The 13,186-nt window shown below is 46.0% G+C and overlaps 1 protein-coding gene across 2 annotated transcripts in view; it reads left to right on the forward strand.

Annotated features, from left to right (window-relative positions):
- The first annotated feature begins 2,163 nt into the window (after positions 1-2,163).
- GSDME (gasdermin E) overlaps positions 2,164-13,186 on the forward strand; it is a 57,369-nt gene continuing 46,346 nt past the window's right edge. The window contains exons 1-3 of one of the 2 annotated variants that reach the window (XM_007505349.3): positions 2,164-2,432; positions 4,614-4,734; positions 9,938-10,161. In XM_007505349.3, the coding sequence (XP_007505411.2) occupies positions 9,951-10,161 (211 nt within the window). In that variant the 5' untranslated portion in view covers positions 2,164-2,432; positions 4,614-4,734; positions 9,938-9,950. Of the gene's footprint in view, positions 2,522-4,613; positions 4,735-9,937; positions 10,162-13,186 lie in introns of both variants that reach the window. The other variant, XM_007505350.3, reaches the window with a different exon arrangement.

A 13,186-nucleotide genomic window follows, 5' to 3' on the forward strand; every position in this document is an offset into this window, starting at 1 on the left:
AGTCTATTCCACTGATCCTCCTTTCTGTCTCTTAGCCAGTACCAAATTGTTTTGATAACCACTGCTTTGTAGTATAGTTTGAGATGGCAAGTCCTCCTTCCTTTGCATTTTTTTTTCATGATTTCCCTGGATATCCTTGATCTTTTATTCTTCCAAATGAACTTTGTTATGGTTTTTTCTAATTCAGTAAAAAAGGTTTTTTTTGGTAGTTCAATGGGCATGGCACTAAATAAGTAAATTCATTTGGGTAGGATTATCATTTTTATTATGTTAGCTCATCCTACCCATGAGCTATCAATGTTTTTCCAATTGTTTAGATCTAGTTTTAGTTGTGTGGAGAGTGTTTTGTAGTTGTGTTCATATAGTTCCTGTGTTTGTCTTAGCAGATAGATTCCTAACTATTTTATATTGGCTAGGGTGATTTTAATGGAATTTCTCTTTCTAATTCTTGCTGCTGAAATGGGTTGGAGATATATAGAAATGCTGATGACTTATGTGGGTTTATTTTGTATCCTGTGACTGCTAAAGTTGTTGATTATTTTGACTAGCTTTTTGGTTGATTCTCTGGGGTTCTTTAAGTAAATCATGATATCATCCGCAAAGAGTGATAGCTTGGTCTACTCATTGCCAATTCTAATACCTTCAATTTCTTTTTCTTCTCTAATTGCTACTGCTAGCGTTTCTAGTACAATGTTAAATAATAGAGGTGACAATGGGCATCCTTTTCATAGTGCTCACTTTAAAAGCAGTTTTCTTAAGGATTTGGGGATTGAGTTTTTCAGAGAAAAATACTATTTCTTAAGATAAAGTAATCCAAAGTGGACAGCTAGGTGGTAAAGCAGATAAAGGCTGAAGCTTGGAGTCAGGAAGACTCATCTTCCTGAGTTTGAATCTGGCCTCAGACATTTCCTAGCTGTGTGATCTTGGATAAGTCACCCAACCCCAATTTGCCTAGCCTTTGGTACATTTTTGCCTTGGAATCAAAACTTAGTATCAATACTAAGATAGAAGGTAAAGGTTAAAAAACAAAACAAAACCAGATGCTATTTCTGTATCCTCTGTTCCTATTAAAACATCACTAGGCTTGAAATTTCACTTCTGACTCTTGTCTCTTCTGTAAATGTGTTGGCTCCATCCTGGGACTCCATCTTAAAGTAGTGTTTTATCTGACCTTATCTTATCTCCCCTGCTGGATCTGGAATTATCAAGACCTTCCTCTGGTGATTCATAGGATTCATGTGATCCTGGGCAAACTGCACATCTCCCCAGAGCCTCAGTTTCCCCATCTGTATATAATAGCAGGTGAGGATTAGATAGGTAATAGATGCAAAGTGCTTAATGGTCTCTAAAGTTCCATGTAAAGGGCTGTTGCCATTATTCCCCCAGTCATCTCTCTAGTTAATACATTTATTTGTTACTATACACCTGGATTCCAACAATAGCTTCCAGCCTGTCTACTCTCCAATCTGTTCTGCACATCTGGTCCATTAATCTTCCTAAACTATTGTTTTGATCACTTTGCTCCCTGTTCAGAGTTCCCCTGGCCTTCTAATTGACATTCTATCTTATCTGATAATAGCCTCCTTCGAAAGAGAGTGAGGAATGTATTTCCCCCATCTAACCCATGGGGAAACGGAGGCTAGGAAGTCATGTGACTTGGCCTCGGTTACAAAGTGGGTAACTGGCAGTCATATACTGCTTTTCTGATAATTTACACTGTTTTACAAGCCTCTGCTGCCTCAGTTTCCCTCCTTTGTATTTGGAAGGAATACGAAAGGGATCTATGTATGTGTCCAGGAGACACAGGAACTCTTCACCTGAGAAGTAGCCATGAAAGTTAATCAGCGAACTTCAGCAGTGCCCGATGGCCTTCCCGGTCCCTCAGTTTCTCCCTGGGCAAGTAAGAGGGCCTGGTCCTCCCCCACGAGTACCCCGCCCCTCAAGTCCCGCACCCACATTCCACCCTCTTTCCTAGATTCCTGCCCTCCCACCGCGGTCTGGGGCTCTCCCTCTCCCCTCCAGAGGCCCTTCTAGGGCCCGCCTGGGGCCCCCAGCGTCCCCCTCTCCCAACACAGCTGTCTCTCCCGCCCACTCCAGCTGCGGGGCGGGAGTAAAGTTTCCCACCCCGCCCCAACTCCTTCTTGGGTCCGCCCCCCACGCCCTGTGGGGCCCAGATAAAAACCTGTGGCTCTCGGCTTCCCCTTTCCTCTCCAGTCCGTCCCCCACCAGGAGGAAGGATCCCAGAGCCGTGAGCCTAGGCGGGGAAGGCGGTCCGGGGACTCCAGGAGGCATCCCCTCCGGCTCCTCCTGGACGCTGCACCTTTGTTCCTCTGGGGCTCTTCCCCGGAAGGGCTCGGGATCCCCGGGAAGCGGCTCGGACGCTCCCCACTCCTCCGCCTCTGAGGAACTCCGGATCCGCAGCTGCCCAGCTGGTAACCCCGGCCCCCCACCCTCGCCGCCCCCGGCCCGACTCTGGCTTCTCCTCCTCTTGGAATATCCCTCTGCCCCACCTCCCCACTAGGTAAAGGCGGGGAGGCTTGCAGCGGGGCTCAGGAAGTCCGCTGGGACTGCTAGAATGCAAGGCGGGAAAGGCTGAGCCCAGGCCCTGGAACTGTCACTGGGGGGAGACGGAGCCACTGGCCCGACCAAGCCCTACGGAATGGGTGCTGAACTGCTTCTCTTTAGCGCTGAGACCTGTGGGGGGGATACTCAGGTGACGTCATGTAGTAACGGGCTCAGCCTCGTGCCTGGCACATGGGGAGGCGCCTAATAATTGCTTCTAACCTTTCCCTTCGCCGCCCTTAAAACAAACAACAAACAAAGGAGAAGCGGGTTTCCTTGGGGATCTCCTCCACCCTTTCCCTTGACTCCTGGACACTTAGTCACTTCTCCATTGCTCCAGCCAGGTCAGATTTGGTGTCTTGAGGATTTGGGCCCCGCCCCCCCTTCCCAGTTTTCCAGCTGATGAGCCTCAGCAGGCAGCCCTTCTGCTGCTGTCAATGAGGATGCTTGACTAGATGAGCCAAAAGGTGAAAGCCGGGCTTCTGGAGTGGAAAGCACTAGCCATAGAGGAGAAGGACCTGAGCCAGGATAGGAGCTGCCCAGGAGACACTTCCTCCTGCCTAGCTAGCAGTTTCCTTATCTGTAAACTGAAGAATTTGGTCCCTTGACCAATTAGCATTTATTTAGCGCCTACTGAGTGCCAGTCACTGTGCTAAGGTCTGAGAATACAAAGAAAGCTCCCTAGAGGAGCTCACAGTCTAACACACTGTATGGGAACACCTGTAGAAGCAAGAGAAGGCACCAGAATTGAAGGGGTAGGTGACCTGTATGTGTGTCACAGGCAGGACTAGAACCCAGCCCTTGCTGATGGTTCAGGTCAGAACTCCAAACTTCCAAATACAAAGGAGGGAAACTGAGGCAGCAGAGGCTTGTAACACAGTGTAAATGATCAGAAAAGCAGTTGATGTCATTAGTAAAGAGTTCCAGATTTGGAGTCTGGGTGGGTTAGATTTGAACTCCTGCTCTGCCATTTCTGTGGCATCAACTAAGTCACTTCCTAGTTCTTTGATCTATAAAGGAAGATATTGGTATAGATTGCATGAGTGATCCCATTCAAAACATCCCACCTAGAACACCCCCCCCACACACACTTTCCTTTTAGAAATATAATTTCAGTCCCAGTGTCCATTGTTGTAGGACTCTCTCCTTATTGGTGGAGACCCCTCCTAAGCACTTTGCAGATAAGAAAACTGAGGCTCAAAGGGTAAAATGATTTGTTCAAGGTCACAAAGGTAGAAAATGGCAAAGGGGCATCTAGGTAGCACAGTAGATACACCAAGCCTGGAGTCAAGAGATCCTGGGCTTAAATCTGGCTTCAGATACTTCCAAACTGTGTGACCAAGTCTAAATCTGAAGGGAAGGGTCAAAAAAAAAAAGAGGAGGAGGAGGAAAAGAAGAAGAAGATGATAAATGGGATTAGAACTCCTTCCTTTTGACTCCAGATCCAACATTCTTTCTACTGTACTGGTCCTGCCTCGTATACAGTCAAAATTCTCTGATCCTTTTATTTATTTATTTTTCTTCTTTCCAGTTCTAAATCTATGATCTTGTGACCTTGAGACCAGACACTTAATCTTTCTGGATCTCCTTCCCCCTATAAAAAAAGGGGGCTGGATAAGCTGTCTTTCCTAAAAGACCCTGTGACCTGCCTGGGGCTGGAGCTCCTACCTCGGTCTCCAGCCTAGGACTGGGCTTACTTGAAGAAGCTTCCAGACTTCCTTCTCTAGTCCTTGGGCACTCACGAGACTCTCATCTCTTTTCATTTTTAATCATCTCTGGCTTGCTTCCTGTCTTCAGCTTTGCTGTCTCTGCCCTTGTCTCCTTCTCAGGCTGACTTCTAGTTTAGGGGAATTATTTTGTTTTCACTCTACACCGGTTTTTGTTTTCCACTTTTTCTTCTTCTTAAGAATCAACTTGGCTTAACCGCCTCTCCTCCAGATCTGACATTAGCAGTGTCAGGGCTAGAAGGAGGGTGAGATGGAGGGTGAAAGGATGGCTTTGGGAGTGCAGCTGTCCAGCAGACATGTTGACAACTTTGACTTGCCTTCCAGAGAACTGGAGAAGACTGCCCACCGAAAGGTCCGAGGTCTGGGGCTGGAAGGGACCTATCCAAGCTCCCCCACTCATTTTCTAGAGGAAGAAACTGAGAAGCAACCTAAGGCTACACAGCAAGTAAGTTCCAAGGCTGGGAATTGGTACCCGTGTCTTCTAACTCCAACATCCAGCCCATTCTTTCTCTGCTGTCCCATGCATCTTCCCTAAGACAGAGTGCTACCCTTGATATAATATTCCAATGTTTGCAAAGGGTTCCCCCCAAAACTACCATAGCATCCTTCTCTACCAAGAGCTAGAGTGGGATGGGAAAGCAATAATGGCTGTGGAGGGAAGAGCATCAAATTGGAGTCTATAAAGTGGGGACAATTAGAATTTCTTTTCTTTCTTCTTTTTAATCCCTTACCTTCTGTCCTAGAATCAATACTGTGTACTGATTCTAAGGCAGAAGAGTGGTAAAGACTAGGCAATGGGAGTTAAGTGACTTGTCCAGGGCCACACAGGTAGGAAGTGTCTGAGGACAGATTTGAACCCAGGCCCTCCTGTCTCTAGGCCTGGTTCTCAATCCATTGAGCCATCCAGCAGGCCCCCCTCACCCTTCAGTTAGAATTTCTTAACTTATCTCTCCAGGTTGATATAAAGAAGGCATCTTATTTTATTTTTTAAACCCTTAGCTTCTTTCTTAGAATCAATACTGTGTTGTTCCAAGGCAGAAGATTGCCGCCAAGGCAGTGGGGGTTAAGTGACTTGCCCAGGGTACACAACTAAGAAGTACCTGAGGCTGGATTTGAACCTAGGACCTCCCATCTCCAGGGCTAGCCCTATCTATTAAGCCACCCAGCTGCCCCCAAAGGGTCTCTTCTAATGGGACTACTATAGGTCATAGATTTAGAACTGGAAAGGACCCATGGAAGCCATTGAGTCCAATCTCCACATTTTACGGCTGAGAAATGGAGACTCAAAAGTGATGTGATGAGGTTGTATTTGAACTCAGATCTTCCTGAGTACAAGGTCAACTTTCTTGTCTTCCTCTCAAACCTGGAAAGTGATTTGTAAAAGTGAGCTGTTAGTGTAGACAGGAACACTGAGGCAGCAGACAATAAAAGCAGAGTGTAAACCAAAAATTAGGAAGCTGATGTAGATGTAGAGTGATTGTTGCTGTTCAGTCATGTCTGACTCTTCATGACGAGATGGACCATGGCTATTCATGGGGTTTTCTTGGCAAGGGTATTGGCGTGGTTTGCCATTTCCTTCTCCAGTGGATCCTTTTGTCAGGTAATCAGAGTTAAGTAAGTGACTTACTTAAGGTCACATAGCTAGGAAGTTGTCTGGATTAGATTTGACCTCAGGTCTTCCTGACTCCAGAGCAGGGGCTCTATACTACTATCTACTACTATCCACTTAGCTGCTTCCTTGTCAGGTAGAGGTTAAGTGACTTGTCCAAGGTCATCCAGTTAGGAAGTATCTGAGGCTGGATTTGAACCTAGGTCTTCCTGATTCCAGACATGGTGTTCTTTCCACTGAGCCACAGTTGGCTGGCTCTATAGAACAAAGTCACATTTTCCACTTATTCCTGTTGTGACTTGAATTTGTTGACAAATTCTGGAGCTATAAAACAAGGGAGAACATTGAACTAGAAGACCTCCAAGGCAATTCTTGCTCAAAAGTCATAGTCCTGAACCTGCCGCTTACTATCCACATGACCTTGGACAAGTCACACCCCTCATTTGTTTTGGACCTAAAGTTCCTTTCAGCTCTTAACCTTGGTGCTTTGGCTTGGGAAGTGGTTTTCTCACTTCTTCCTTATGCTATATAGTGTATTGGCTTCATTTTCCTGATGAGGAAACTGGAACTTAGTGTCTAAAACACATTTTTTGGTTCTGGCTTGGTGCTTCTTCCTCTCCATTCAGCTTCTGAAAGGAAATCATTGACTTTGGAGAAAATAGCTTCATCTGACATTTTCCAGGATTGTGCATTGATGTCTGTTTCCCAATTGCCTGGCTCTTCACAGGCAGCAAAATATTTGCTTATATTGGGTAAGCAATGAGACCACAGGGGCAAAAATACTTTTGGAGAGGAGTTGAAGGAAAGAAAGAGGCTAAAGGCACTGTTCCGGGTATTAATATTTTATTGTTTTGCCCACAACTTATTTCTCTTGCTGAACTACAAAACTAACTAAAAACACCCCTAGGCTGTAAGATGCTAGTATCTCTAGACTCTTTCCTCTGTTGTCTCTTGCATAATAGCTAGGATTGGCTAGATAATGGGCACGAAGGAGAATGCATTCCACTGTCTCCTTTCCTTCCTGAGTCATCTCCTGGCCTCCCATGCCCTGGGGGTCACACCTGTCATTTCCCTTACCTTCCTGAAGTTTACTCTATTATAAAGTCCAGGGTGCATATCTGATTAGACCTAGCTTTCCCTCTTTGGGCTATTTCAAACTGCATTATGACATGGTTGCTTTCTCTCTAGGTTTCCAAGGCTTGCAATTCACCATCTGTTATTTCTTTTGGTTCAGAATTATTCCCAATGACTTGGTTCCCCTTACTACTTACTTTCTACTTTCTGAATGAATAAACTTTTATTAATGGCCCACTATATGCTTGGCATTGTGCTAAGTGCCCAGGATACAAAGATCAAGTGAAACAATCCTTGCCTTCTAGTAGCTTACAATCTAATGGAAGATTGTCAGAAAAGTAGTGGGAACATTAGATGTTCCACTTTTAGTGGAAAGAGACCATAAATGGATGAGTAGTTGCTGTCTTCCCCCCCCCTCTCCCCCATCATTTTTGTGGTTACTGTTATCTTCACTTTACAGTTGAGGAAACTGAGTCAAACTGAGTTTAAGGCACACAGGGTCACACAGTTAATATTTGAGACTTTCTCTCTTGTCCTTTCTCTCTTTCATATTTGAGACTTTCTCTCTTGTCCTTTCTCTCTTTCATCAGAATACAGAGAGGGAATGTGTACAAAAGATATTGTGAATGTAGGAACTATAAGATTTGGCATCAGATTGGCAGTGTGGGGTAAAAGTGAGTGTGGAGTCAAGGAGGACTCCTAGCTTGTGAATCTGGAGCCTAGGAGAATGAGGATGCCCAGGATGCTCTCCCAGTCAACCTACTCAAAGAAACAATCACATCCCCAAGGCTACGTATGTTCTTTCTGCCTCCTGACAGAGGCAGCTGATGGCACAGTAGACTCTTTCTCTACAAGAAAGCAAAAGTCATCCACTTCTCTTTTTGTCAAATGTGAGATCAGACAAAGTGTTAATAGTTCCCTTTGGATTTCCCTTTTCAAATCCTCCTTCTCCTGATGGGAAGAAATCAAATCGTCTCTGATGTTTGAGTCCAAACCACATGGGGTGTGTGTGTGTGTGTGTGTGTGTGTGATAGTTTATTTTTAGATAGTAATTCAAATGGTAAATCCAAAACCAATGACTTGGTTTTGTGTAAATTATTTAATTTGAACACATTTCTACTTGGATTAAAATGTAAGGAAAACAATAGGATCTGATGGTATCTTGATTTTTAAAACCCCATCCTTATTTTATGAATGGGGAAACTGAGACCCAGAGAGACTATGTAAAAGTCCAAGGTCAATGGGGATTCAAGCTCCTTCAATTTAGTGACTTGACCATCCTACCTTGCTGCCTCCCTTCCCCCTTATCCTTGGTGTGTGGGGGGAGAAAATTTACATAAACTATGCAGAATGCCTCATTTCTTTCTCTTATCAACTAAAAACAGCCTCTCTGGAATGGAAAGGACAAGTAGGGACACATTTTTCTCACAGCCCAAGGCTTTATGACTTATACTTCTTCTAAGGTCCCCATATGGGAACCAAAAAAAGGATGGCTCATTTTTCAAAATCCCAAGAGACAGACTTGTTTGGGGTAAGTAGCTTTGGGCGATTGAGAGATTGGGGTTTACTATTAAGAAATAAAATTTCCTTTGTCAGATGAGGAAATCTCAATTGCCTCCCCCTGCTTGCCCTTCGATTTCTTGTTTTGTGCTTTGTTTGTGACACTTTCATTTTTTCTGGCTCACTTTCTGACAATAGAAGGAAATATCTTTCCCACCCTCCCACAAATAGGGAAACTGAGGCACTCAGAAAGAAAGTTGACCTGTCAGAGGCAGAATGGGCTGCCATAGCTCCTAATCTGTTGGTGTTACTCTTGTTTTCACAAGACTTGGCATTTCATTGAGATGAAGTGGGAACTCCCCCAGGGGGGGGGGGGTTTCCTCTACCACCCTTTTCTGGTCTTCTGACTTCTAGTGTTAGATGGCTTGAAGCATGGAGAGGTTGTGACTTGTTCCTCTGAGTCAGAGGCAAAACTCAAACCCAGGTCCTCTTGATTCTGAGATTTATTCTGCCCATTATGCCATGATGCTCCTCTTCAACCCCACACTGCACTGATATGCTAAACTATGGTGCTTCCCAATGAATCTCAGAATTCCAGGAGCATAGGAGATCTCAGGTCATCTCTGGACTGGCTCTGCAATTCTCTCAACTACGCCTCTGCCAGAGGTTATTCAGTAGCTCCTATCACTCAGAACTCATTTTAGCAACTTTCTCCTTAAACCAAGCTGTTTGCTTTTATACACTTTCCCCCATTGTTCCTAGTTCTGCCCTCTGGGGCCAAGCTGCACAAGGCTGATCTTTCTTCTGCAGGACAGCCCTTCAGCTTTTAGACTCTTCTTCCTTCTTCAGGATTTTCTCCAGGATAAACATCCCTAGTTCCTTTACTCGAACCTCCAAGAGCATAAACTCCAGTTCATCCAGCCCTTTTTAGGTGGGCTCCATGTTATCTAAGTACTGTTCCAAGATGTGGCACTCAGAAGCCAGAGGGATGAATTGCAAATACAATAGCCAGTGGTTTTACTTTCCATTTTATTTGCTCTCCCCTCCTGCTGCCTGTCTCTTTCTCTCCCTCCCTCCTTCTCTGTCTCTGTCTATCTTTATTCCTGCTCCCCCCCCCCCCCATCCCCTGTAGTCACAGTCAGAATGTTCCCTCTTCTCTCTCCTGGGATAATAACTCATATAAGAGCTGACTGCTTCTATCATATGTGGCCAGGACAAGCCAGTGGTACATGAGGGAGAAATAACAGTTCAATTCAGAGAGAAATGGGGATCAGTTCAACCCCTGGCATTGATCCAGCTCAAGCCAAATTTTGGAAGCTTCTCTGATGCCAAGAGTAAGAGGGGGGTACTGTGCAGTGTAATCTGTGGCCAGGGAGGGCAGCCTCTCCAGATGAGGCATACAAGAAGCCCCTGGGGCTTTCTCCATTCCTTATTTGCTGATGTAAAGAGGGATTCCTCCTTCTAGGTGAGTCTTCAGGATGTTCGCCAAGGCCACCAGGAATTTTCTCAGGGACACTGACCCAGGAGGGGACTTGATCCCAGTGTCAAGCCTGAATGACTCAGACAAGTCACAGCTTCTGAGTCTGGTGGTGAAGAAAAAGAAGTTTTGGTGTTGGCAGAGACCCAAGTACCAGTTTTTATCAGCCACCATCAATGACATCCTGACCGAAGATCAGTTTCTGAACCCAGGTAAGGCCCTTGCTGGGCGTTTCCATGATGCTTTTCAAGGATATGCCTCAGCCACAGGGATGGCGACATTCCTAGAGGAGAGGTCGAGGTCCAAAGGGAAGGGAAAGCCTTCAGCCAGCAGCTGTGTGGCTCTTTGGCCAGTCACCAGCCTCCTGTGCCTCCATAATGTATTTAGAAAGGACCTTCTCTGCAGAGGCTGGCCAAGGCTCCAAGGGAGGTACCCAGATCAGGAATCAGATGCTGCCTCTGCCCTCAGGGAGTGAGAAGAAGCCTTTTCATTCCTCAGTGAGGCAAGAGCAGCCACATCATCTCCTAAATTGGATTTTTTAATGCTAAGAAATATACACACATGCATATATATGCACATCTATGTAGATATATAAATATGCATGCATTGTTTATACGAATACATAAACAGTTTTTCTTTTATTTCATTCTCTAGGACAGGGGTTCTTAAATGTTTCTATGTCATAGACGCCCTGTGGAAGGGCCTGATGAAGCCAATGGATCTCTCTCAGAATCATGTTTTTAAATGTATAAAATATGTAAGATTACAAAAAATATCAACTATGTTGAAATATAAGTATTAAAAACATTTTTTTTAAGTTCATGGCCCCCAGGTTAAGAACCTCTGATTTGGGGACTTGCCTCATTCATTTTTTTTTAACCCTTTCCTTCTGTTTCAGAAACAACTTGCCCAGGGTCATACAGCTAGGAAGTGTCTGCTGCCAAATTTGAACCTAAGACCTCCTTTCTCCAGGCCTGGTTCTCAATTCCTCCCTTCCTCCCTCCCTCCCTTCCTCCCTCCCTTCCTCCCTCCCTCTCTCCATTCCTTCCTCCCTCCCTCCCTCCCTCCCTCCCTCCCTCCCTCCCTCCCTTCCTTCCTTCCTTCCTTCCTTCCTTCCTTCCTTCCTTCCTTCCTTCCTTCCTTCCTTCCTTCCTTCCTTCCTTCCTTCCTTCCTTCCTTCCTTCCTTCCTTCCTTCCTTCCTTCCTTCCTTCCTTCCTTCCTTCCTTCCTTCCTTCCTTCCTTCCTTCCTTCCTTCCTTCCTTCCTTCCTTCCTTCCTTCCTTCCTTCCTTCTTTCCTTCCCTCCTTCCTCCCTTCCCCCCTTCCCCCCTTCCCCCCTTCCTCCCTTCCTCCCTTCCTCCCTTCCTCCCTCCTTCCTTCCCCCCTCCTTCCTTCCCTCCTTCCTTCCCTCCTTCCTTCCCTCCTTCCTTCCCTCCTTCCCTCCTTCCCTCCTTCCTTCCTTCCTTCCTTCCTTCCTTCCTTCCTTCCTTCCTTCCTTCCTTCCTTCCTTCCTTCCTTCCTTCCTTCCTTCCTTCCTTCCTTCCTTCCTCCCTTCCTCCCTTCCTCCCTCCCTTCCTCCCTCCCTTCCTCCCTCCCTTCCTTCCTTCCTTCCTTCCTTCCTTCCTTCCTTCCTTCCTTCCTTCCTTCCTTCCTTCCTTCCTTCCTTCCTTCCTTCCTTCCTTCCTTCCTTCCTTCCTTCCTTCCTTCCTTCCTTCCTTCCTTCCTTCCTTCCTTCCTTCCTTCCTTCCTCCCTTCCTTCCTTCCTTCCTTCCTTCCTTCCTTCCTTCCTTCCTTCCTTCCTTCCTTCCTTCCTTCCTTCCTCCCTCCCTTCCTCCCTCCCTTCCTTCCTCCCTTTCTCCCTCCCTTTCTCCCTCCCTTCCTCCCTTCCTCCCTTCCTCCCTTCCTTCCTTCCTTCCCTCCTTCCTTCCTTCCTTCCTTCCTTAATCTGGGGGAGGAAGAACTGATTTCTGGAGGCCACACAAGCACATGCTAGCTCCCTATCTTTTTGAGCAAGGGAACCAAAGGTACCAAGAGAGAGGCTGCATGGTGCCATGTACACAGGACTAGACCAGTAGTGCTGTAACATGGAGTTCAAATCTGGCTCTGCTACTTTCTACCTATGTGACTTTGGGCAAGTCAGTTCCCCTCCTGGGCCTCAGTTTCCCATCTGTAAAATGAAGGGATTGAACCCAAATGTCTACAAAGATATCTTTTCACCTTGAATTCTTTGAGCTTATGACTTCTCCAGGCTCACGCCAGCAGGTGTCTCCTTGTTACATATCCAAATCTAGTCCTCTAGTGTTCTAGGTTCTAATCTGGGGGGAAGGAGGAGGTCCCCTTTGTGTTCAGTAGAAAGTTTTTTGGCCATGATTTGTTGCCTGCCAGTCATTGCTCAGTGATCTTGGGCATGTCACTTTTTGTCTCCTCATCTGTCAAAGAGGCAGCTGGACTAGTCTGGGCCCTTCCATTCTAATCTCTTGTCCTATGCCTTTAGGCTGCTTACTCCAGGCTTTTCTGGGTTCACTTGGCATATTTGTATCAGGGACATCCGGGAAGGAAGTTAAGACATGGAGCCCCGGATGCCAAAGAGGTCGGCTTCTTCTTTGACTCATATTTCTTAGAGCCAAGGACACACCAGGCACTCTGCACAGTGTGAGCTTATCCTCTAGCCACACGTCTCTCACACTTTGGCCTGGTCGGTCTGTTCGTCCACCCGTACAGACTTCATGCACATTTGTCATTTGTGCTCTAAGGCTGGGGCCACATCTTGTCTTTTCTTATGTCTGGAAAGCTGAAAGATGCTGGCAGAGGCACAATGAGACATCTCCAGCTCTTGATCCCCTGAGAAAGTCTTCTCAGAGGAGGAGAGATGGGAGAAAAGAGAAGGGAGACTGGCTCATGTGGAGGCTGCTTGAAGCCAGTGGAATTAACTGAGAAACAAGAGATGGTCTCTAGAACTAGAGGATGGAACTGAGTGATGAGGCCAGAATGAGAGACCAAGGAAGCTGTGGGCAGTGAGGCGTGGGAGATTTGGAATGGGAATGCCTGGCTTTGTGTTCTGATTCAATCACATATTACATGTCCAAGGCTATACTTCTCCAGGACTTGGTTTCCCCAATGTATAAAAAGAGAGGGCTGAGTTAGAGGACATGTGGTCCCTTTGAGCTCTAATGTATATGGTCCTGTATCAGACTCTTCCAGGAGGTAGCCAGAAGATCTCTGGGTCTTGGAAATTCCA

Source organism: Monodelphis domestica, chromosome 5, assembly GCF_027887165.1.
Source record: "Monodelphis domestica isolate mMonDom1 chromosome 5, mMonDom1.pri, whole genome shotgun sequence".
NCBI classification, from domain to species: domain Eukaryota; kingdom Metazoa; phylum Chordata; class Mammalia; order Didelphimorphia; family Didelphidae; genus Monodelphis; species Monodelphis domestica.